General features: G+C 54.0%; 1 protein-coding gene across 2 annotated transcripts in view; it reads left to right on the forward strand.

The window, feature by feature from the left end:
• ZBTB16 (zinc finger and BTB domain containing 16) overlaps positions 1 to 19,299 on the forward strand; it is an 88,167-nt gene extending 68,868 nt beyond the window's left edge. For both annotated transcript variants that reach the window (XM_082778180.1, XM_082778181.1), the window contains exons 5-7: positions 11,681 to 11,851; positions 15,878 to 16,045; positions 16,390 to 19,299. In XM_082778180.1, the coding sequence (XP_082634306.1) occupies positions 11,681 to 11,851; positions 15,878 to 16,045; positions 16,390 to 16,619 (569 nt within the window). In that variant the 3' untranslated portion in view covers positions 16,620 to 19,299. The remainder of the gene's footprint in view (positions 1 to 11,680; positions 11,852 to 15,877; positions 16,046 to 16,389) is intronic.
• The last annotated feature ends 5,258 nt before the right edge of the window (positions 19,300 to 24,557 follow it).

The following is a 24,557-nucleotide window of genomic DNA, read 5'->3' on the forward strand; positions in this document are numbered from 1 at the left end:
CACGGCGGGGGCTGCATCGAGGAGTGATGAAATGTGTAAAACTAGGTGGCCAGGGTCTCCCGGCCCGAGGAAAATATTCTGGCTCCGCAGAGGAATGTGGAGAGGGGCCTCCCTTAAAAAGCTGGTGTCCATTTACAGTGCATCTCTCATAAACTCGGCCACTGGGGTAAGGGCAGGGGGACCAGCCCTCCTGGTATGTGATTGATTATCTGGTATTTATGCCATTGAGGACTTTTCAGCAGTTTGGGGTCAAAGGGTCATCTCATGTGTCTTGCTGCAAATCCGCTTCCTTTTGTACAGTGAGGGCTGGGTGAGCAGACACACAAAAACAGCTTTTTCTTTTCCTTGGGAAAAAGGGGAGGGGGGCGGGCTGGTGTCAATGAATTTTTTTTTTCAGTCTTTTCTGAATAGTGTCCTTTTTAATTCTAAAGAACTTTTAATTAAAAGTAGCAGGAAAGTTCATCTTGACAAGGTTTAACTTACCTTAACAGTTACTTTTGTGTCCTGGGATCCCTGTTTCCCCACTTAAAAAAAAAAAAGAAAAAAAAAGAAAAAGGTGAAATGTTTCTCTCCATTACTATTTCACATCTTCGGGAGTTTACCAAGAAGTCTTTTTAATCTTTTCCTTTTTAATGGTGGAGATTCAGGAATAATAAGTGGACATTACAAAATCTGGCTTTGTGTCTGCCGGCAGCCCTTTGCTCTGCTGTTAGATGTTGCCCCAGCACAGCCCCTGTACAGTGTCCGGAGGACAATTTTATTTACTGGTGTGGAAACCGAGGCCCCCCTTTGTTTTCTCCCTGCCCCTCAGTGACAGCAGAAACAAATACAAGTTGTGCCACCTCAGATGGGAAAATCCCTGAAGGACCACGTGGGGAACCTGCAGCTCCAGGCATGGCATCGGTGGGGGGCTCCGGGGCCTGTCCCCGGGGTCCTGCTGCCGGGGTGGGGAGAGGTGGGAGCAGGCTGTGTTTTTCCAAAGCTGGAGGGAGACAGAGGGTGTCGACAGGTTTGGAAAAGTTTCCTGCGAAAATGGGGGGGGCGGGGGTGAACGAGCAGGCCAAGACTGTGGAAATACAGCTTCCAGTTTGAAAATGCTTGTGGTAGAGATTCTCCAGCCAAAAAGACGCAGGGGGGCAGCTTTCAACTGAACAGAAATGCTGGTGAGGATTTCATCACCTCATTGAGGCTCTCTGTGTAAGGATGGAGATCTCCGAGTGGTTTCTAGCATTAATTTAACCATCATCCAGCAAGCAATGGGAAAAAGATGTCTTTGAAAATCATTTTTTCAGCTGGTTCCATTTGAAATTCCCATTGGGAAGAAGAAGGGAAGCCATTTAATGGTGGCAATGAGCAAGCAACGAGATGACAGCTGCCCTTGTGATGTGGTGGCAGAAAACGCCGCAGCAGCGTGCCTTCGTGGGCCGGGGGAGCAGGACGGGGTAGGGGCAGCAGCAAACGAGGCCTCTGGAGCCGCGCCGAGGGGTGATGCTGTGCACAAACTAACGCCTCTTGGTCAAATGAAGCTTCTTTTGCAGGAAATAGAGGCCAGGAAAATGGTATGCTTGGGCAAGGAAGGACACTGAGCCTCTGCTCTGCTGGTCAGTCCATGCATGAGCTTGCTGCTCCCCTCCCAGGCAAAGCTTCCTTTGGCTTCAGCCACAAGCGGGCATGCCGTATTTCACACCTGGTTTAGAGCTGAAATATCATTGCTGTCTGTTGCCTGCATCTAAATTTAGCCCCGTTTGTGGCTTCAGTATCACTGAGCTTTCCCCATTCAGCTGCTTGGCCAGATGGGACTCTACAGCAGCATTTATTTCTCTAGTCAACATGCAAAGAGGTCTTTTGTAACTGCCTCAGTCTTGAATTTGCATTGTTTAGCGGCAGAAGGACGGAAACGTCACCGTTCCATACCCTTCCATCCAGTCTCTGCGGAGCAGATTATTTTCCTGTTATCGCTGTTCTTTTGGTGACTGGAAGCTAATTGGTACCAAAACGCCTAATGAGTGCTGAAAAGTGAAGTTTGTCTCCTTTGATGTGCTCAGGTTTTGGCCTTCTGAGCTTTTTTTGATATACTTGACAAAAGGGGTCTTAGGACCAGTATACCTGAGCCGAGCCCCGGCAGCAAGGAGGAGCAGGACAAGGAGGCGATGCCTTGGGCTCGTCCAGGAGGGCTCAGCATTTGTAAATGTCTTCAAGTCACTGTTTGAACTCAAGCACAGGAATTACACTTGAACATGCAGAGCACTTTCCATACGAATTCTGCCCAGCATGCTCCCAGGCTTGCACAGCGTTAGGATATCTCAACACCTCCCATACGAGTGGTGGAATTGCAGTAAAACATAATTGGCCCGTAAAAAGTTAATCTTATTTTCATTTCAAAACGTAAGCTTTGCACAATCCTTGATGTCTTCAGGAGGAAAACCTGTTCGCACCATGCCGGTGCAGGTGTGTGCAGCTCGGGGTGGGCAGGATGCAGCCGGGTATGGCGGCGGAGGCGAGTGCTGCTCCTCACCCCTGCTCCGCTCCAGCACAAAAAACATCATAAAGTGCTAAAATCAGGTGCGATGGCAGCGGGTCTCCGTGGTGCTGGCTTCTCCCAGTGCCTCCCCATGGCCGGCAGCAGAGGTGCTCCTGGCTCGGTGTGGGGAGGTGGCCGTGGTGCGCAGCACCCACCCGTGTCCTCCGTGCCTGGTTCCCTGGTCCTCCGAGGCAGTCATGGTCCCCATGCACCGTGTCTCCTCCACACCGTGCCTGCAGCACCGTGCCGGTGACCACGGTGCCACAGCGGACATGCAGGGGCCGTGGCAGCAGCACCTCAGTGCCCGGCAGCCCCCGGCTGGCAGGCGGCCTCGGCCCGCACACGTGTGCTTTGTGTCGTGACCTGGAGATCGCAGGCGTGCTGCAGTCTTCATCTGGAATTAATGCCCCCTTCCAGATACGTATGCCGTGATTAACGCCTTCTTTGGATACGAACCCGCTCGCTTCTGAGTAATTTTTCACCTCGAGTCCAGCTGCTGCTGTGATTGACATAAAGCCATTCTATAAATAAAGTCTTTCTCTCGTCTCATAAAGACTTTGTGGTTTAGTTTGCTTTCAAGGTCAAGATCAGACCTTTCTAAATAAACACATATCAAAGGATCATTAGCAAAGCAGCACTGTTAAATTGAGATATTAACTTCTGTCAACTGTGCGTTTCTTTTTTGTTCTGTAACTCATGACTGCAGTAGGTTTTTATTATTTTGGCCCTAGGCGGTAGCATCTGGCTTCTGTAGAGACTGTAAAAATTAAAAAGCAACACAAATCATTGCGAGAGAAAAGCAGTAAATTCAATGATAAGAATTTAAAATTAAAATGTTTCAGTGCTTTTATATTCTGCAAAACATGAAACGAATGAGTTCTGTGCCTGTTGCAATAAAGCTACCACCGCTAATAGTCACTTGATTTTTTTTTTCTCTCTCCGCTCGCTCTCCCATGTAATAATTCTTGCCTGAGCAATCGCAGAAAAATATAATAAAGAAGTAAACTGAGGAGGAGGAGGAGGAAGGGCAGGAGGGGAGGGAGAGGTGCTGGAGTAGTGACTTCCCGATGGTGCTCGGGGAACAAAGGGTTGGAGAGCCGGGGCCGCGCTGTCCCGGCGGCGCTGCGGAGCCGTGCGTGGTGTCCTGGTGCCCGATCAGCCGTGCGGTGATGCTGGGCCTGCGGGCAGGCACCACAGGAGCTGCCCGGGGACCCGTGGGGGCTGGCTGGAGCTGTGGCATCGTTTCCATGCAGGCTGCCGCTCCTGGCCGCGCAGCGACACGCAGCGAGGCGCGGGGCCTTTTGTCTCCCCCAGCCCTGTGAACTTCGCCAGCCAAAGGAGAGGTGAGAAGCGGATCCGGTCATTTTGCCTCACTAAAGGAGAATGAGAGCAAGTGTGAAGATTAGGGACGGAGAGGTCGAGCGAGGAGGGTGTGACTAATGCGCCGGGTCATTCAGATATGGGACCACATTGTTCCCCTGTCCAGATGGCCCTTGGAATAAATCACCTCCGGCGAGCGCAAACTTCCCGGGCAGGCGCGTTTGTTCAGCGCCCGCCGGCTGTGCGGTGGCGGCGCGAGCAGGGACCGACCCCAACAGCAGCCTGCAGCCCTGCAAGCTCCTGACAAAGACGTCACTCGGGTAGTTGTTGCCCGCTCCGCTTTTTGTGCTGTCCCTCTGCGTTTTGGGAATCTTCTTCTTTCTGCCCCAGTGTGCCATCCTGCCTTGGGCATCGTTCATCTGCCCCTGGGTTTTGGCCTTGGCCTCCAGCCCGTGGTGCCCATCTCACCCGTTCTGGCATGGCTGTGAGATTCCTCTCCGCAGTCACTGAGAAGCATCCCTCTGTGCTCGTCCTCCCCTCTGCTATGGAGACAAAAATCTGTGCACTTAAAATCCGGCTCTGATCACTGAGAGGAGAAACTCTGGTGGAGGGTGATGAAACAGTGCCCTGTCCGAGGGAGCTCAGAAACTCCCTGCAGACAAGCACATGGAGTAAATTCAAATTTGTGCTCACCCGTGTGTTTACGATGTTCTTTCATATACATCTGCTCTTAAATATATGAGGTTTTCTAGGTATGATAAACCAGTATCGGTTAAAAGAGGACACACACGAGTGGCAGCTAGTGCTTGCAGAAAGCAAAAGCTCCTGCCTGTGTGCCAGCACGGTCCTGCTCTGGTGCTCTGCAGCCACCCTGCCAGGGAAGAGAAACCGGCAGCAAAGGAGCCGGCAGCCTGTGCTGCTTTTTAAGAATTAATTTTCTGCAGTCAGTTAAACTTGGGAAGAAAGCTGTGGTATCTCTGAGTAAATAATAATAATCAAACAAATACCCCCTTGAGAGAATTTGCCTTCCATAAAGATGTTAATTAGCATGAAAGCTCAGTTGTGCAGTCCAGAGGCAGCCTTTGAAACTGGGATGATTTGGTGATTCCAGCACAAAATGCATCTCATTTGTTCACCGTGTGTTGGTTTTTTTTCCCCCTCTATATGTTTGTGGGGCAGCTGGATGAACATTATTTGCTTCCACTTCCCGGGCGAGTGATGCCCTGGAGGATGGCAGCATCCTGCCCATCCCTGTGCGTCGCTGCCTGCGATGCTCTGCCTCCCCGAGGGGCTTCAGGGCAGCTCCCCTCCGCAGCACAAGCTCGTGGCACACCGGCACCGCTGCCGTGCGGACAGGCAGCAGCAGCCGCCGCTCCACAGTGCCTTTGTTTCACACAGGAGGGCTGCGTGGAGTGACAGGAGAGCGTGATGGGTCTGCCAAGTGCTGGCGTGACACCCTTAAAAAGCGTATCTATGTGTGCAAAGCATGCGTTCTGTGTGTGCACGGATGTACGAAAGTGTTTCCAGGAAAGGGCTGTCATCACGGGGCTCTTCTGTGCAGGTTCACTTTGGTGCTGCCAGCTAAAATACCATTTTTCTTTTCATAATCAGGAACGCAGATACCGAAACTAGGTTAATCTTCTTACACCAGCAGTACGTGTCCAACACAGTGCAGGGGCACAGCACAGCCTCAGCACGCTGCGTGGAAGCTGTCTTGGAGGTGGTGCTGCCAGGCCAGCGTGCTGCTGGCATCACGCACAGCTGCCTTGCCTTCATCCCCTCTCCTCTCCCTCTCCTCCTCCTCATCCCAGCAGGGCATGTGCTGCAGCAGCCCTTCCTTCTTCCAGCACATCCCCAGGGATCCCGGTGTGCCATGTGGAGCCCAGCATAGGTTCTGAAGTCCCTCTGCTCTAACAGTTTTCAATCCTATACTTAAATGCTTTCCTGAGACGGGAGAGTGGTCACAGGTCCTGCTCACTTCCCCTAAGACGTTTGCTTTTGGCCAACCATTCCCTTGGGAATGAAGGTGACCCACAGCTTTCTGCCTGTGGTCCTTGCATTGTGCACGTCTACAGATGTGCTGATGGTTTCTTCTGCTTGCTGCCACCACCCCCTGTTCCTGAGGCTGATAAAAATACCGTGCTCCCCTAGCCCTGCTTTTCATGCAGGCGAGCTCCAGCGTTCGCAGCTGCGATGAGGAGCATTGTCTGGGAGATGGTGGCTGTGAAGGAGCCGTTGACACAGTGACAAAAAAATTTCAAACATCTCTGAAATCTAATCTTGCAAGCGCCAACAATCCCTGGACTCTTGTTTTGCGTAGCAAGAATTTTTTTGGAGCCTTCCACTTCGCTCTTAATGATAGTGGCAACAATTTTTTGCATGCCTCTATTGCATGCACACAATTTAAGAGATTAAGTTAAATATAAAGATTGAGTGAAGACTGAGCCTTGTCGAGGTGCTGACCAGAAGGAATTTGCATGCACGGTGTGTGTGTGTTTGCATACACGTGCACATATATAAATGCATTTTTGGGCCATGCAGCTCGCAGTTACGCCTGGTCTCGTTGTGCTTGCATGGTTTGAGAGGCAGGATGGAGGTGGCCCTGCTGGCAGGGAGCAGGGTGGGACAGGCTGTGTGTGTCCTAGGGCTGTCCGTGCAGATGCTGTGTGATTGTGGCCCAGCCACAGTGCCTGCCTGTGCGGGGAGCCTGGCAGAGGGCTCCTGCAGGAGACAAACTGAATGTTTGGAGCTTTTATGGTGGAGGCAACAGGTAGTGCCTGGCTCTGCTGGTGTCCTTCTCTGTACTCATTGCACCTGGAGCCTTCGTGGCGTGTCCCTCTGCAGCCTTTGATTAAGGGTTTATAACGCTATTGATTATTGCTGTGACGGATGGACAGAACTGCCTCATTTTTATTTTTTTTTAACACTGCTCTTAGAAAAAGAAGGAAAAATATTGCAAACCAGGTACCAGCAGCAAAAAGCATAATAGGAGGTTTAGACCTAGGACAGCAGAAAGAAGAGGGTTCAGGTTTGCAGTCGTGGTGCCTGCTCTAGCTGTGCAAAACTGCCACAGGGTCACTCGGTGGGTGCCAAGGTGCCAAAACCATCCTCACCTGGGGTCCTGGTGCCAGCGGGCTGGGGCTGGGGGAGCGGGGTGGGAGGCGAGGCCGGGATGGAGCAGCCGGACCTCGCACGCGCACGCACACGCGGGGGGGAAAACTTGAAGTCAAATGTCTCAAAGTCAGATCCCTTTTTAGTATGAATTTGCTGTATCTCATTCTGAGCACTAATTCCAATTTAATTGCAAGTGGCCTGAAGCCTCTTCAATAGGAGTAACAAATGGTTTGATTTTGTAAACTTCATCAGACTGCATTTTAAATGCGACACACTAGCCCGGCTCGAATGCCAATGAAGCACTGAAGTAGCTCTCTGTTTACTAATTATCCGTTTTTACTTCAAGCCACGCTGGCTGGCTTGTCTGATTAAATCGGATTTGTGGGATAGAGAACAGCTAGCAGAGTTTTCTCTATAGTAAACGAGATTGAAACTATGGACCGCCTGGCTGCACACTGTAAATTATATTTCCTTTTAAAGGGGACGTGTCTCTTTTATTTCTTTGGCGTACCTCCTGCATGTTAAACTTTGTGGTACGGAAATGCACCGGGCTCCTTTTAAAAATAAAAGGAAAAACAAACCTGCATCCCTGCCATATGCCTATCCGTCTCTGAGCAAATTTTATTTTAATTCCTTCTGCTGTGGAGTCAGGGTGTGGAAAAAAAGTACGAGGATTTTAGCATTCCTCACCAGAAGTTTGAAAAGGGAAGAAAAGTCCCTGAATAATGGGAAATACATCTTGCTTGCCTTTAAATCCGCGGTGATGCACAGCTCACAACGCCTGTTTGGGAGCAGTCTTTGAGGAGACCGAAGCGTGCATATCCACGCGTACAGCCGCGGTCTCGGGGCTTTTCCTCCCCCGAGCAAGTATCAATCCTGTAAAAATCAGATTTCAAATCACCTGTTATTTAAAGCTGCCTTGCACAAATCAGGCGGCGCTCTCTTCCAAATAGTTAATGTTGCGTCCAAAATCTAATCTACATGGCAGACTATTGCTCCTGCCTTGGAAACCCGCAGCACTGGTACATGCTGTATTAATTGTTTACTGCTGCAAGCCGGAGGCAAACAGCACATAGGCTCTTAGAGGAGAAAAAAGGGAAGATGGGAGAAGGTGGCTATTGAATGCGGCGTAATAGGGCTGTGCTTAAACCTCCACTGTTGCTAAGACTTTAATTCCACAAGCTTGACCTATTCTGCCCTCTCTCTTGGTATCTATCTTTGTGCCTAGAGCTTTTTATATTTTAATTTGCTTTTGAATGTCCTACAAAATTAATGGTATACTTTTTGCCATTGTGCGGTGTACAGTACAGGGAAGGCCCCGTGGTGTTCGCTGATAGCCGCGTTTCCCTGGAAATGAATGGTCACCGCACTTTCTGTTCCATATTCGCCCCTTTTAATTGTTGACAGTAAAAAGCGTTTAAATGCTGCTTAATTTGTAATCATCTTCCAGAAAAAGGAGAGAAACCATTAAAATGTCAGTGAAATGAATAAATCCGTCTTCCTCTTTTTGTGCGTATGTGGCGGCAGCAGTGTTTATTTATCGGGGGTGATTTTTCTTTCAATGCCTGGGCATTCAAACATCCCCGTGGCTCCAAAACCACGGGGTGCCACCGCCGTGCTGTGGGGAGGCAGGGGCTGCCCTGCGCAGGACGTGGGGCACCGGTGGGTTTGCCAGCGTCACCCCCTTTTCTTGTGCTATCAGGTCTTGCACCACGAGCTCAGCTGTTGGAGATGGGCACGTTTGGGGTGGCTGGCTCTGCTTTTGACCTGTGCTGCCCCACAGCATCTTCTTCCTTCCTCCTCGGCAGGTCCCCAAAGCTGCTCGTTCCCTGCTCATGTGCTGGGCACCCGTCTGGGTACAGAGCCACTCTGCTGCCCCCGTGCTTGCTCAGGTGTTCTTGAGGGGTCCTCCCAGACATCTGCCAGAGCTGGGCTCGAGGGGACCAGAGCTGCCCCAGGCAGCACGGCAGAGATGGGGGCTCTCCAGAAAAAGCCACGTCAGTTCTTTCCATGATGCTAAATAAACACACAGTGTACATCAACTTAGTTTGCTGGATGCTGATTGCGGACAGTGCCCAGCAGAGCCACCTGAGGCCTGCCTGAAGCCGTAACCCCTGATTCTCGTAGAGCCCCCTCGGTTGTGGCACAGGGCTGCAGATGAGTCGTGCCTGACCCTATGTCCTCCACAGCCCTGGCATGGCCACATCCTGCTGCGTGGTGCTGAACCGGGTAGGTCAGGATGGGGTACGGGGTCCCCTGGCTGTTGCCTCCATCCTCTGCCACCAAGCTGGGCTGTCCTCAGCCTTCAGACCCACTGCATGGCCACCACTGGTAGCAGGTGGCCCCCACAAGCCACACCAGTGCCTCATCGGCCTCCCCATTAAGGGTCTTTTATCAATTTATTTGCTAACGCATAGCCAAATAAATAAATAGATAAGTAAATAAGCATTTCCTGGTCCTGGCGGGCAGCACCCCACGGCAGCACTGCCTACAACCCCCTTCTCCCTCTTCTCTCTGACGTCCCCATCCTGGGGCAGCTCTGGGGCAGCGTGTCCCCAGCCACCCATCCCCAACCAACCGTCCCCTGCCCACCCCAGCAGCTGGTGGCCGTGTCCCACCGGGGACTGGGCTTCCTCTGCCCGCGCTCACAAGGCAACTCCTCTCCGGCGCAGTGGCGGCGGCCGAAGTTAGCCCAATTTTTCAAGCGGGGGCCAATTAGTTTCACAAATGAGGGCCCTATGGTGCCAAGGAGGATTTGTTCCGGGCCTGCGCACTGGCCCGGCGGCATTGTCCTGCCCCCACCCCCGCGGGAGCCCATTGTCCCCGGCCCCAGCGGGGCTGCTCCTGGCGGATTGATGGGGGCCGGCGTCCCGCCGGCCGGGGCCCCCGCAGCACAGCTGGCCGCGGCGCAGGGGCTCGGCCCCACCGACCTCTGACCCATCCTGCTGTCACCGTGAGAGCGCGGCCGGGCTGCATACCGCTCGGGATTTGCTCCGCGCCACCCGTTCGGGCGGGCTTTGTGTCTCACGGGTACTTGGGGGAGTTTTGTCCGCAGCTGCGAGCAAGCGCACGTCCCCCAGATAAATCCACGGGGAGAGAGGAGGCAGCATCTTCACTAGGGCCATCTCGCTGCCCCGTGTTTTTATTCGTTTTTTTTTTGTTTTTTTTTTTCACATTTTTGGCATCACTCGCCTGCCCGATGTATGCCTCGCCAATCGGGGGATGGCCGATACCAAGCAAAGTCCCCAAAAACACAAGTGTGCATGGGCCGTGCCGGTGGCCAGGGCACGTCTGCTGGTGCCACGGTCACTGTGCAGGTCCCCATGAATGCAGAGCACAGCCCCATGCTGTCCTGCTGGTAGACACAGCTTTGCCTTCAGGGGCACAGAACTGTCCCCATGCCGCTCCCAGGGCACTTTGCCACCAGCACGGTGCAGGAGAGGAACCATCCCCTGCCTTCAGCGTGCCCTGGGGCTTGGCAGGGCGGTGCTGTGGGCACCAAGGACCTCGCAGCACCCAGGGGCTCTCCCAGGTCCCCCACGTGCGTTGGCCTTGCACTGGGGACACAGCCTCACACCCGGCTTCCTCCTGGATTAATGTTGGCACAGCAAGGAGCAGCCCCCCCAAACCCGTTGTTTCTTAGAGGTGTCGCGTATTTGTTGGTTACCTTGAACATCTTGCTGCTGCTAATGAATTGCTAATACAATTTTCTAGATAATTTTATTTCCATAGTCCTCACATTTTAATGTCTCCAAAAAGCTAGCATTTATTTGCTTAATCTCCCAGTGTAATACAATTTGCACTGACTCATAGGTTCTGAACAATCAGCTATGCATAAACTAAAACAAATTGTTTAATAACACAAAGGTCTTATATTTTTATTGACGGTGCGTAAGTATCTCTATTTGTGTTTTTGGTTTTGTTTTTTTTTTTACTCTTGCTCTTCTGGTGATGCAGCCAATTTTATAATTGTGTGTGACTCGTAGGATTAAGCTTCTGTTGGTATTATCATTAAGGGTCAGGAGCTGTGCCGGAGGTGTGCTCGTGGTCCTCCTGCATTCAGCCCTCTGGCACCCAGAGAGGCTTTGCACAGTGCTCACACGTGCAGTGTTTCTTCGGGTCCTGTTTCCACCTGGCTGTTAGGAGCTTTGAGCTCCATTTTCCACAGGTGCATGCAACAGCACATCAGAACATGGGTAATTACACCAACAGCTGCTTTGCATTTGGGTTGGGGGCGTGGTGCTGCTGGGAGCTGTGGGGCTGGGCTGTCACCTACAGTGAGGGGCTTCCACCTGCGCCCAAAGCAATAAAATCCCCCTGCCCTCTTCTTGTACTTCTTCTCCATGCTGTGAGGGTGGGATCTCAGCACCATCTGCCCTGTGTGACCAGGCCAATCTTCTTGAAGCAGGGATTTTGCCACACAGGGGTGTGGGTCTCTGCCCCTTGCACCGTCTGGGGATGCGGGTCCAGGAGCTGAGCGGGTTCCTGGCAGGGGATGGGAACTGGTGGTGGTGGTGCAAAAAAAAAAAAAAAAAAAAAAAAAAAAAAAAAAAAAAAAAAAACAGGGCACTGACATAAAACAAGCACAGGTGGCTTTTGGAGTGCTGCTACCACCAGCTCTGGTGCATCGCATTGCTTGGCAGTGATGCGAATGGTGTCCCCGCAGCACCTCTGCCACGGGGGGTGCCCGGGCGATGCCTCAGGCCGCTGTCTCCTCTCCCACAGGTACGGACATGGCTGTGTTCTGCCTGCTCTGCGGCAAGCGCTTCCAGACGCAGACGGCCCTGCAGCAGCACATGGAGGTGCACGCAGGGGTGCGCAGCTACATCTGCAGCGAGTGCAACCGCACCTTCCCCAGCCACACCGCCCTCAAGAGGCACCTGCGCTCCCACACAGGTACTGCTGGCTGCCCCACTGAGGGCTGTGTTGGTCTCATCTGGCTCGGTCCCGCAGCACAGGGTGGGGGTCAGGGTGTTGCCAGCATCCAAGGAGCCCCTATTCAGGTTCCTCTACCCTAAAGCAGCAGTTTAGATCAGGAAAGCCCTACTCAGAGGGGTTTCCAGCTTGCTGTCGACTGGGGATGTTGCTGAGCTATGGGGTGGCTGTGGGGAGTGGGGGTGGGTGCTTCTCACATCCCTGCCTGCTCTCTGGGTTGGCAGGAGGGACCTGGAGGAGTGTTTCTCTCTGAATGGCTGCAGGAAGTACAGGACAGGGCTGTTTCTCCCTTCACGTTGCTTTTCTTTTCCTTTTTTCCTATCTTAAATAATGCCAAGGCAGCTGTCATCCACAACTGAGGCTGTTTGGATTTAAATGGAAAACAACAAAACAAGATGGGGGGGGAGGAAAAAAGCCCAGTGTAATAATTTGATCCGTTATAAGGTGACATGTGACCTTCTTAGGGGATGGGCGATCTTACCCCACTTCATCGGCTTAATCACAGTAGATGCACATAATCAGCTGGTACTCGGCCTTAATGGGATTACAGTGACCTGTGCTACGTGTATATGGTATTTACATTGCACGCCCACTGAGGTGCTTCTGGGTTAGAGGAGAGCCGGGGTGTGAAACCGTGGATTTGACCGCATTACACGGTGTCCTCAAACCACCTGCCTGAGAGCTGGTGTGCTGCTGACAGCTCCCAGCACCGCGTCCCCAGGTCCTGCAGGGCCACGGTGCCTCCCTGCAGGGACCCCGAGGGCAGTTTGTGTCTGCTGGGAGTCGTGGTGTGATTCCGGCTGCAAAACTTCAGTGTAGGAGAAAGCAGCTCTTAGACTGTCAGCTGTCCCATGTAGGAAATGGATGTGAGTTTATCCGTCAGGTTGAGAGGCAGGAATGGAAAGCTCAGGTTTGGGGAGCTGCCTAGCAGGCTTAGTGCCTGAGCATGGGCCATCTGAGTCTTGGGAAAACCAGGCACCAAAGAAGGACCTTTCATCCCGTGGCTTCCCCAGTTGTCCCTGCAAGCACCCAGCAAGAGCTGGAGGCTACAGCCAGCTCCCTCCCCACCAGCCCATTTCCACCTGCCCTGATCCCTCCCTGGGAGGCTGCACCATGCAGGAAGGTGCTGTCAGCCACCCCATGCCAGCCTCCCAGCTCTTGCAGCCCCTTTGCAGCCACAGCTGGGTGCACCAAGCTCTGCAGGGCTTCTGCTTGCTCCATCCCCAGCACGGAGGCTGCTCGTCCCCTCGCTTGCAGCCCAGAGGATGGGTCTGGAGCCTCACAGCGCCCAGCACGTGCTGCGGCACGGCGCGCTGGCAAGCCCAGAGAGCGCTGACCCCTCGCCCAGCTCCGTGATTAGCGGGATTGTGCCGCGCCGCACGGCGGAGAGCTGGCCTGTAATTTGCAGCCCGGCTATGAATCAGAGCAACTGAAATTGCTTTTTCCAGCGGTGGGGAGGCGGGGATGGTTTGCAGGTGGGTGGAGGAAATGCTCCTCTCCCTTCCCTTCCCACACCAGTCACAGGCTCGTGCTCTGGCTGCAGCGTGGTAGCTGGGGGAGGCGGATGAATATTGTCTGCATCTCTTTTCCTTCCTCTTTTTAACCAGCTTCCAGCGTGCACAGATGCTGGCTGCGTGGGGAAGAATCAGGGGAAGGTGTCTCTGTCCTGGGCTGTCAGTGGTGCCTGTTGGCCCTGCACGTGCACCTGTGTCTGTGCTTCCAACCAGGAAAACCAGAATCACGCAGTGATTATGAGTCCCTTAATGCCAAGTGGAAGAGCTATTCATAGCAAGTAATCCACTGACCCGGGCTCCAGGTCGGGCTGTGTGGGTTCTGCCCCAGCCTCCAATTGTTTATTAGCTCTCGGCTAGAAAATAAAAATCCCGGATCATCAGAGCTTTATGGTTTGTTTATTTTCTGCGGTTCCTTTTGGAGTGGGAGCACAATGCAGAGTCCACAGAGGAGCCTGGGATGTGGTGCCCAGCTCCATGCTGGCACCCTCACAGTATCCCGGAGCTGTACAAAAGACAAATTTGGGGTTTTCTTTTCACTGTGGAAAGGACGAGGGCTGCAGCCCTTAAAGGTGGTCCCGTTTCTGCTAGCCCCCTTTCTGGTGAGTGGGTCAGGGTGAGAGAGGAGGGAGTGCCTGTGTTGTGCCTAAGAAGCTACATGGGCTTCTCTGCTTATTTTTAAACCAAACACTTGCTCTGATTTCCTTAGTGCTGTGGTGCAAACAGTTCCATCTGTCTGCCTCCAGCTCTTGCCTGGAAAATGGGTATAACCAGCATTTCCCCCACCTCTTGCTCTCTGAAACCCCTTTGGCCACAGCTTGCATCCCTGCCACCTGCCTTGGACCCAGCAGCAGCCTGTGTGGCTGCTCTCAGCGTAGCATCAGCAGCTGTGCTCAGCCCTGCTGGGTCCCTGCTTTCTGCAGCTGGCCGTACAGTAAGCAGTGTGCAGGGCAGGAGCGGTGTGTTACGGCCCCACAGCCCGTGGCACAGGCAAGGGCTCCAGGTAGCGACATGGAAGCAGGGTCACAGGTGCCACAGGCTGGCCAGAGGGGCTCTAATTAGTCCCCTTTGTCCTTCATTCAATGTCAGGCTCATTAAAGACTCTGCGAAGTTAATCAACATGCCACAAATTGGATTTTATTTTTTTTTTTTCCCCGCTTCTGCAGCCAGTCCTGAGCTGCTGCAAGGACTTGGGTCCCGTTAACGTCCCCACGTCGAGGTGGCAGCCGGGTGCTCTGCATGTACAGTTTCAGTCGGTCTGGCTCTGGAGATGCCATATTTAAACTCATTTGCCATGCGACCATGTTGATAATTAAATTCATGAAGATCCCATCAAACTAGCTCCCGAGTTTAACACTGTGTTTAAAGTACCAGGGTGCTATAAAGAAGCAGCAGGAGGAAAAAAAAAAATCACTGCTCCTATCTGTGGCAAGGGCTAAACACGTGAATCATTCACCTGGCTCCCGTTTGCACATGTTCTCTTAAAAACTGAGCAAATGGAAGCCCTGCCTGGGCTGACAGGGGCACCCGGCTGTGGCATCAGTGCCTTTCACTCTGGGAATGAGCAGCCTCATTGAAAATGGAGGCAGTAAGTGAGAATTGGGCAAGGGGAGGTGAAATGCCTCCTCAGCCCCTGGCTTTGTGTCAGGGAGCCCTGAGCTGCTGCTGCTGCAGCCTGCGTGGTGAAAAGATGCACTCTGGTTTTGGGGGGTATGGGGTGGGAGGTGTCACAGCCCCATGGGCCGGCATAAAGCACCAGGACGTGTTGGTGCTCGGTGCCCAGCTAGGGCACAGGCAGGGGCTCCCTGCGGCAGCTGCAGGTTTGGTCTTTGGGGCTGGGGAGAGAACAGGCAGAGAGTAAAATATCATTGTAAAGAGGAAGTGAAAGCACAGGCATGTGAGTATATAACTAGAAGGACAATTTATGCCCAGGCACGAGTGCAGTTTGACATGGGGATAATGAAAAAACGTAGGTCATTGTGGATGACTTAAGCCTTCACAGCTGAAGAAAATGTATGAAATGCGAGGAACATTACACGCTTGGCAGCTCTGCACATCTGCAGTAGGACAAGTGAAATACAGTTGGCCATTCTTTACCATAAACTGTGGTTGTAGGATATGCAGCACAGAGAAATTGTAATTACAGTGACAAGACAAATCAGTAATATTTAAATATTCATGAACAAAGTCTTGGACGATCAATCTATCTTTATTGTCCTTGCCTTCACTGCTGTAATAAATAAGTAGCTGGAGCCCTCACCTTTCATTCAAATAATTCGGAGTTTGGTGCTGAACTGAAGTTCATTTATCAGCCGCCCGATCTGGAGGGTGTTAAAAACAGACGTGGCTGGGGGGCCGCTGCGGGCAGGGCTCTGGGCGTATGGGTAAGGATCTGCACAGGGGCCCGTGGGGTTCGGGGCTGCCCCACACCGCTCCCCAGTGTGGTGTGGGGGGGCTGATGTGCGTGTGCTTGCAGGCGACCACCCCTACGAGTGCGAGTTCTGCGGCAGCTGCTTTCGGGACGAGAGCACCCTGAAGGGCCACAAGCGCATCCACACCGGGGAGAAGCCCTACGAGTGCAACGGCTGCGGCAAGAAGTTCAGCCTGAAGCACCAGCTGGAGACCCACTACCGGGTGCACACAGGTAGGTGCCGCCCCGGCACGGGGGGCGCGAGGCTCTCCAGCAAGCCCTGGGCAGCAGGGAGGCAGCCACGGTGCCCGCGGAGCCCGGGCTGGCTGCTGGGGATAATGAATCATTGAATGCGTCAGCGTGTAACTATTGTAAATAGTGGATCAATATTTAGATCACTTTTGCTGTTCATTACTTCATTATTCGCTGTGTCTGTGCACAGAGCGAGTATCAATATCGGGCAGGCTGGGCAGTTAATTACTGCGGTGGAGTGCGGCCCCGAGACCTCACGCGTTACCCAAACGGGGCTCAGCGGCCGCCCTGACTGATGCCATCCCTTTGCTCCCCGTGTCCTGCAGGTGAGAAGCCCTTTGAGTGCAAGCTGTGCCACCAGCGCTCCCGGGATTACTCAGCCATGATCAAACACCTTAGGACCCACAACGGCGCTTCCCCGTACCAGTGCACGATCTGCCTGGAGTACTGCCCCAGCCTCTCCGCCATGCAGAAGCACATGAAAGGCCACAAGCCGGAGGAGATCCCCACCGACTGGAGGATAGAGAAGACCTATCTCTACCTCTGCTATGTCTGAGGGACATGGAGGGAACGCGGGGCTGAGTTGCGGAGGACTGGGCAAAAAAAAATGCATCGTCCATGGCCTTTTGTTTCCGTTTTTCGTTTGTTGCTGTTGCTAGAAGGATCCTCTTGCTGGGTTTGCGGCCGGGAAGGCGCTGGCACGCGGCGCTCGCTGTGGGGGTGGCGGGGGGCACACGGCAGCGCTGGGACAGACAGGGACGTGCGAGCTGCCCTTCGCACCCATGGCCTCTTCCCCTTCCCCACCCCTCCTTACCAGGGCTCGTGGGCGCAGGGTGAGGGGCCCGTGTCCCCTTCTGCCCTGAATCAGATCCGCTCCTGCCCCTGCTGCCCGTGGCTACTGCGAGCCAGCAGCCAGCCTGCCCTGCTGGAGGTGGTGCCGGGACAGTTGTGAACGAATGGTGCGGTTCGTGCCTCGCCCCCAGATTTCGCATACGACCAGTGGTTTGGGAAGGCTTTAATTTTTATTTTTTTTTTCCCCTCTATCATCACCAGTAACCCCCTTCAGAGGAGCTGCTGCAGACCCGCCTGCTCCAGCTGGTGTCTGCCCTCCGCACCCCGAGGTAGGCACACGTGCTGCCCTCAGATTCAGGGCGGTGACCCACGGGCTGAGCCCCTCTTTCAGCAGGTTTTCTGCCCCCCCCCCCCAGCTGCTGCCTCGCAGGGAGGGCACCAGCCTCAACACACAGCCAGCCAAGCATCCATGCAGGCAGTGCTCTGCAGGGCACGAGCCCAGAGGAAAGCTCTGGGGCAGTGGGGTGGGGGCCAAGCGTGGGCTGGTGCTGGTGCTTGTCCCCCCCCCAGTAAACGCTGCTGCTGCAGCCCGGCACGCACCCGCCTTGTCCAGGGCATAGACACCAGCTGTGGGTGCTGCAGGAGACCACGACCCTCCTCCTGACCAAAGACCTTTCTATGCATTTTGTTTTTCCTTTTCTTCTTTTTTTGGGAGGGGGGAAGACGAAGCCTTCAGCGGGAAGATGAAGCCGGGGACTCCAGCGGCTGCGTGCTCGTCCCTGTCCCCGAGGGGAGCTGCAGCTCCTCCCTTCCCCGTGTGCCAGGATGACCCCGGGATGCCACCGGTCCCTGGGCGAGCTGACCGTGCCACCAGAGCCCCAGGCAGCGGGCACTGTGGCGGTGCTGGGGGGGGACGTGGAGCTCTGCTCCCACAGGGAAACTCTTTTTCTTTGCATTTCGGGTGTTTGGAACGTGCCAATGCTTTTTTTGCCCAGCCCTCAACTCCTGGAGTCTGTGGAGGAGCGGACGGTAACAGATGGCTTTGCTCTGTGTTGTTTGTTTTTTTTGCTTTTCGTTTGTTTTTAAAGTTTTTTGACTATTTCTGTGTTTAGCACATTTTACTTGAAATTACCTCGTTTTTTTGTGACCTCATGAGCTTTTATTGATTTTTGGGGGGGGCGGGGGGGGCGTTGTTTTAAATGACGGGGCCAGGTAAAGGCCATGTCAGGGGCTGGTGACGTGTGGCGGACAGGCTGCGTGCTCGGTGTGGTGGCAGAGCTGCCAGGGCAGCGGTGGAGGGGATCGTGCGCTGGGTCTGTGTCAGCCACCTCGTGTGCATTATCGTTACCAAAACTGGTATTTTTGTTGAGTGGCCTGATGGAGCCTGGCTCACCGATTCAGAAAGCTACCTCTTGTGTTCGTTTTTGTTGTGTTCTGATTTTGCAGTGACAGAAGCACAGTTTGCAATATTTGTGTTTTGCTTTGTGATGTCATTTCAGTTTTCATCTCATGCTTTACTTGCAATTGTGTATTTTTTTTTTTGTAATTTAGCTGCGTTTGTATTAAAGGGGGGGCGGGAGGGGGGGGAAAGAGTTTAGGGAAAGGTTTCTTAGATGGGAGTAAAGGGAAGAGAGCGGGGGTGTCTGTACTGCTGTACCCGGCCCACCCCTGCCCCCTCACTGTTGGGAAAACATGAAGGCCTTAAACTGGGGCAGACGCCGTCGTGCAACAGCGGAGCGGGGCAGGTCCCGGCCTAGCGCCGAGTTAGTGCTTTGGGAAGGGGAGCGTTAAACTTGAATATGTGACTAGAGCAGTCGAGCGTCGTTCATAATGTGAAAGCCGCCGGCCCGCAGCCACGCAGGGCATCGCCTGGGCGAGTGGGGAGCACCAGCAGCGCCGCGGGGCTCGGGGCTGAGGCCGATGCCGCGAGATTTGGGGCGTCCTGCAGCTGACCCCGCTTCTCCTGCGCCCCTGTCCCTCAGCAGGGGTGCAGCTGCTCCCCACGCCCCGTGATAGTTTTGTAATCCTCATTTGTCCCTGGGATGTCCCCCTGCCTTCTGTGGCTGTGCCGTGGCATTGTGTGGCTGCAGCCGGGTGGTGGGGGGGTGGCAGCACCCACGCTGCAGCATCCCCGTGCTCATGGGGGGTCGGGGGGGCTGTGTGGGAGCACCCGAGCAGCAGTGCTGCCTCCAGCCCCTGCCAGGGGTGTCACTGATCACCCCAGGAGCCTGTGGAGCCACCCCAGGAGCGTCGCCTCCTGCGCCCGTGTCTGCGCGGCGGCGCTTGCGACTGGTGACACCTTTTGCTGCTCCACGATGAGGAGGAGAAGCAGGGCAGATGCTGATTTAGTACAATCCAGGATGTAATTTTTTTTGGAGAATGGCTTGTTTAATCTTTGTGCCTAAAAAAAAAAAAAAAAAAATTAAAAAAAAAAAAAAACACAACACAGTTCCTTCACATAAACAGTTGCTGCAATTTCTCACAAGTATGTGGTACCTTTTTGCAGTGAATTGGTACTGCCGGCCGTGGGTGTCATGGTACTGCTGAGCACTCAGCTGAGCTCACGTGGCTTTTTTTGCTTTAATGTTCCCTCCCCTCTCGTTGTCCCCCTTCCTCCCTTACCGTAGACGTTGGCATAGCTGGCTTCAGAGCTCAGCACGGTGCAAAGCATGAGTTTGGAGTCCTGTTAGTTCCCAAAATGAGTGCGACAAGTCACTGGAGGGCTCTGTCCGGTGACAAGTCATCAGGCAGGACGGTGACGTGGCGGTCCCCCCGCGCTGGAGCCGCTCTCCTCCCGGGGAGCCGGGGAGCTCAGCGCTCCCTGCCCCATGCCCAGTGCCAGTGTTCGGGTGTGCATCCTAGTATTTGTTCCACATAGTGTTACGTATGCATGATCTAAGGCTACGAAGCCATGGTAAAGCTCCATGACACCTATCCATATATATATAAGTATATATATGTATATTATAGCACTGAGGACCAACTGCCCTGCTGGACCAAGCAAACTAAGGCTTTCTTTCGTTGCTTGTCTTTTATGTCGTGACAGCCCAAGTGCCAGTCTGATTGCTCTGTATTAAAACTAGTGTTTTGAATTAATTGATGTTATAGTTCCGTCTACCTCAGCACCTCCTGGTAGCCTCATTTTAGAAGGTGCCCAATTTTTTGTTTTTGTTTCTTCAGAGTATTGGTTACTATTTTTTGTACAACTCTGTTTCTGTTTCCTCGCTGTTTGTTTCTTTGCAGTACTGCTTGCGAGTCCTATCTGTTCTCTAGCCACAGATGCAGTTAGCTAAAATTTCCTGAAAAATGAATTAAAAAAAAGTCCCGAGTTGTGGTGTCTCCTAGTTGCAGCTCTCCGCATCTGCCTTCATTCTGTGTAGATTCAGATGCATTTCTTTGTAAAACTTCAGTGTTTCTGACAGAGGAAAAAAAAAAAAAGAAAAAAAGAAAAAAAAAAGGAAGAAAAAATATACTGCTGCAGGTTTTTTTCTCTCCATGTGTCACTAAGTGAAGTTCGTGCCTTCTATAGCAAAGAGAATATTTTTTACATCCTACTAACAGTAGATTTTTTTGTAGTGGACATTTTTTGTATTTTTATTTATAAGTCTCATAAGGAAAATAGCAATGTTCAGTTGTATACCTTGAATCTGCAGTTAGAAGAAACAATAAAGTTAATTCAGTTGTCTCGGCCTGTCGTCTCCTGTTGCTGTTCTCCGCTCAAACGCCACCCTGCTGGGAGGAGGAAGAGGAGGATGAGGAGGATCAGGAGGATGCAGTGACAGCAGTCCCCTCCAGACCAGGGCATGCGCCGTGCTGATGGTATTGAGGTGCCAGCTCGGTGCTCCTGCAGCACGGGTCCCATCCTTAAAATCCTGCTCCCCAGCAGGCTCCTGCTGACCGATGCCATCACACCGGTGGGTCTCGGTGAGGCAGGGGCGGATGGGGCAGGGGATGAGGAGCACTCACACGGGGGGGTCCATCCCTGCACACCTCCTGGCCCAGGCACCACCTCAGGAATGATGGGGGCTGGCAGCTGTGAGCAGGGAAGAATTCGTGGCCCACTCCCGTCCCCACTTCTGGGGCATCTCCAGGGGTAGGGGGATGCCAACGGCCCCATGATGGGGAGGAAATCCCAGTGCTGGGGTCCTGCACAGTAACCAGGAGCTGGTGTTTCTGTGAGGATGTGCAGCCTGGAAGATGCTTTTCCATGGAAAATCAAGGTGTGCAGTCATGGGTCTCCAGAATTTCTTTTTCATTAAGAGCCACGAGCTCCTAAAAAGCCTGGTTCTTATTTATGCAGGAGTTTCTTCGTGCTTTGGCATAGAAGAGGGTGCTTATGGTGCCAGAAATTAAACGTGCCTCCTGTTTTAAAGTCCCTTGGCATCCCCGGGGACCGTTTTATCGTGCACTGTGTGGTGCTTGACAGGGTGATTTGCTGCTGTCCTTTATTTTTTTGTTTAAGGAGAGAAGCAGAGGCATGTACAGCTCTGTGATTTGGGTTCTGAAGGCAGAAGGGGTGCTGTTCCCCCGCCTGCAGTAAGGCTGCCTCTGCCTTGGTGGGATCATGCACACCCGGCTCCTACCTGCCCCGGGAAGGGGTGTGCAGGTGGAGAGCTGGGCGCAGGCTCCCCGTGGAGCTGCCTGGATGCTGCCAAGGGAGCATCCAGGAACAATTAATGGCAGCCAAGCCTTTTCCCTGCTCCCTCCTGGTGCAGGGTGTGTGGGGTGCATGGGGTGCACCCCTCTGGCCCCGCTCGCTGCTGCCAGCACGGGCGCTGCTGCTGCATGCGCGGCTCCCCAGGGAGCTGAGCGAGTTTGCCTCAATGAAAGTGAACTCGTTCATTTAAACCTGACTGTAGAGTAGTCTGGCCCCCCGCTGTGTTAATTATCCTGTAGTTCTAAACTGATTGCTGTACACTAAGCTTAAGCCCTCCTTTATTTATTTACTGACTACATTAACAGCAAAGTCTGCACTCCTTTTATGTCGCTGCAAACTGTACAGCACGCGGCGTGCGGCCAGGCAGGGGCCGTGAGCATCTCCTCCTGCCCTCGGGGAGCCAGGCTGGGACCAGGACAGGGCCACACGCTCATCGTGAGCAAGTTACGGTGTGGAGACACTTGATATAACATTTATTTTTTAGGTGATGGGTGGAACACACCAGGCTGCTGGGTGCTGGCATCGAGTGCAGGCTCTTACCATGCCCTGGGGACGTGCCTGCCCCACAGTCCCCACTGGGGACAGGTCTCCAGCTCCCCCAGGACAGCTTTGTCCCATCCCATGCTCCTTGCTCTGCATCGTGCTGCTGCAGGACACAGCCATCCTGTGTGACATGGGGGTGGCTTTTGGCCCATGGAGGTGTCAGAGGTGATGTCCAAGCCTGGGCTCAGGTGACAGCCCCGAGAGCTCCCTCCCAGCACAGCTCATCCCAAAGAGGTTTCGGGCACCTCTGGTTGAGGTGACGTGTTCCCAGTGACCTGCTCTTTGCACCGTCCCTTGCAAAAGGGAGGGATAAGATTCTGCTGCAGCGTTTGGCCTCATACAAAGGAGTTATTATAACAGGGAAATTGTCATAGGACTGGGCCTTTGTCTGCACATTCACACAGCAGCTGGGAGTGATTATGCTGCAACAATGTTCTGTTCCATCAACATTATGTCCTCATTAAACCTTTATTAGTAGATTAGATTCAGATTTATTGATTTTTTTTTTTTTTAAGAGGAAAATCCAGGCTTATTTCAGAGAGATGCCTGTAACTTTTCCTGCATGCAGCACTTCCCAAAGCAGAGTGAGGGAAAAGCACTATCTGTAAGGGAAAAAAAAAACTAGATGCTTCCTCCAGCTCTGGCAGACTCCTTTCCCACGGGGTACCTGTGGAGCAGGTGAGGGTTAGCAGCTCTGCACAGGGTTAGGTCACACGCAGGACCACGTCACAGGGCTGGGATGGTTGGAAAACGGAGCTCCTGCACTGCGCCTGTGCCCGGATGGCCGCTGGGACCCAGCCACCAGCTGGGAGCTGTGGCAGCAGAGGTGAGCCAAGGGCTGGCACGGCTCCACGGGGCACGGTGAGGCTGAGGAAGGCGATGTGGTGGCCCTGCCGACCTCAACCCAGGTCCCGTGCGGGCAGGAGGCACCGCGCGCCCGGTTCAATGGGCCCATTGGATTTGTCTGTTGGAGCGTTTGATGTTACATGAAGGCGGCTCATTCCAGAGGGTGTTAATTGCCCGCTGCACTGATCAGGTCTGTAGCACCATCGATCTCAGTAGGATCAATGGGCTGATTTAGTGTCTCACGAACTCTTTAACTGGACACCTCATCAATAGACAGCCACTTACAGACCATCAGCACATTAGCGTGGGCCAGCGCTGCCAGGAGCCCGCGCCACCCATCCTGCAGCCCTCCTGTCACTCAGCAGGGAGTTTTCCTGCAGGTGAAGGCTTGGGAGGGTGTCAGGCCTTCGGATCATGCTTGGTGGGCTTGGGAGCAGGCACAGGAGAGCCGGACCCCGCGATATCTCTGTCTTCCCTGCTGCCTGCAGTCTCCATCCCTGCTGTACACAGAGGAGCAACCAGAGCAAATGGGATGGGGCCTCCCTTCATCTTCAGCCTTCCCGAGGATGGTGTCTGCACTGGATGCGCAGGTAAGTACCAGTGTGGAGCGCACACCCCCACCTGCATGGGGTCTCAGACAAGCATGGTAGGGCCAGGAACCACCCCACAAATGCCATCAGTCTCGCTTTTTCTCTCAGTGGTTGTCACAACTGCCTGACGCTCCCAGCTTGGAAACAAACGTAGGTACCATGTTGGGCAGATCGTCTCCTTCCAGTTTTGGCTCAAATCCCAGTCCTGCTGCTCTCAGCTACAGGAGGAGCTTTTCTCTCCTGTTAGATGGCAGCTTTATGCCTCTGCCCTGGCAGAGGTGCACAGAAGGAGTATATTTACTTATATTTACTTATGGCAGCTGTGGAAGCCTGCAGGAGCAGAGGACCAGGGTGGGTAACCCCGTTGGTCTCTTCCAGCACCGCATTCCTATTGAGACGGTCCCACTTGCACTTTTTGTGCTGTTTGGGTTCACTCTTTGGGTTCACTGTCCCTGCTCTGCCAGTTCTCCCCCAGTCCCTGTACTGCTGGGCAGGAATGTGGAGGGTGGGCTCTGCCGGTCAAGCATGCAAAACACTCGGGTGGGGGCCGAAAGAACCATGCAGAGCCGGGCGAGCGGCAAAGACGGAGAATGGGGACCCCCCCAGTGCGTTGTGCAGGGCGGTGAAGCATGAAACGAGGGGCTGGGGGGGCTGGGAAGGAGCCGGGGGGGCAGCAGGAAAAAACCCTGGGGAAGGGCTCAAGGAGGAGAGACCCCCCCGGGGCTCCAGGTGGGTGCCCTCCGGGCAGGATGCGCACGGAGCCCCGGGCCCTTCGCAGCGGAACGGGGCTGGGGGGGGTCCGGGGGGCGCCCGGGCGGGAGCCGCCGCCGCTGCCGCCGGGGTGGGCGCCGCTGTCCGCGGTGCTGAAGCCGGGGAGGAGCGGGGCCGGCGGGGAGGGGGCAGCGCCGAGACCCTGCCCCGTTTCGGGGGGCTCGAGGGGCTGCCGGGGGGCTGCGGGGCAGGGATGGAGGAGCCGGGGTTGGGATGGTGAGAGCCGTGAGAGATGCCTCAAGCCCTCGGCTGCTGCTGCTGCTGCTGCTCCGGAGCTGCCCGGGGGGGGACCAGC

This window comes from Aythya marila (genome assembly GCF_965140915.1).
Source record: "Aythya marila genome assembly, chromosome: 23".
In the NCBI taxonomy this organism is placed as follows: domain Eukaryota; kingdom Metazoa; phylum Chordata; class Aves; order Anseriformes; family Anatidae; genus Aythya; species Aythya marila.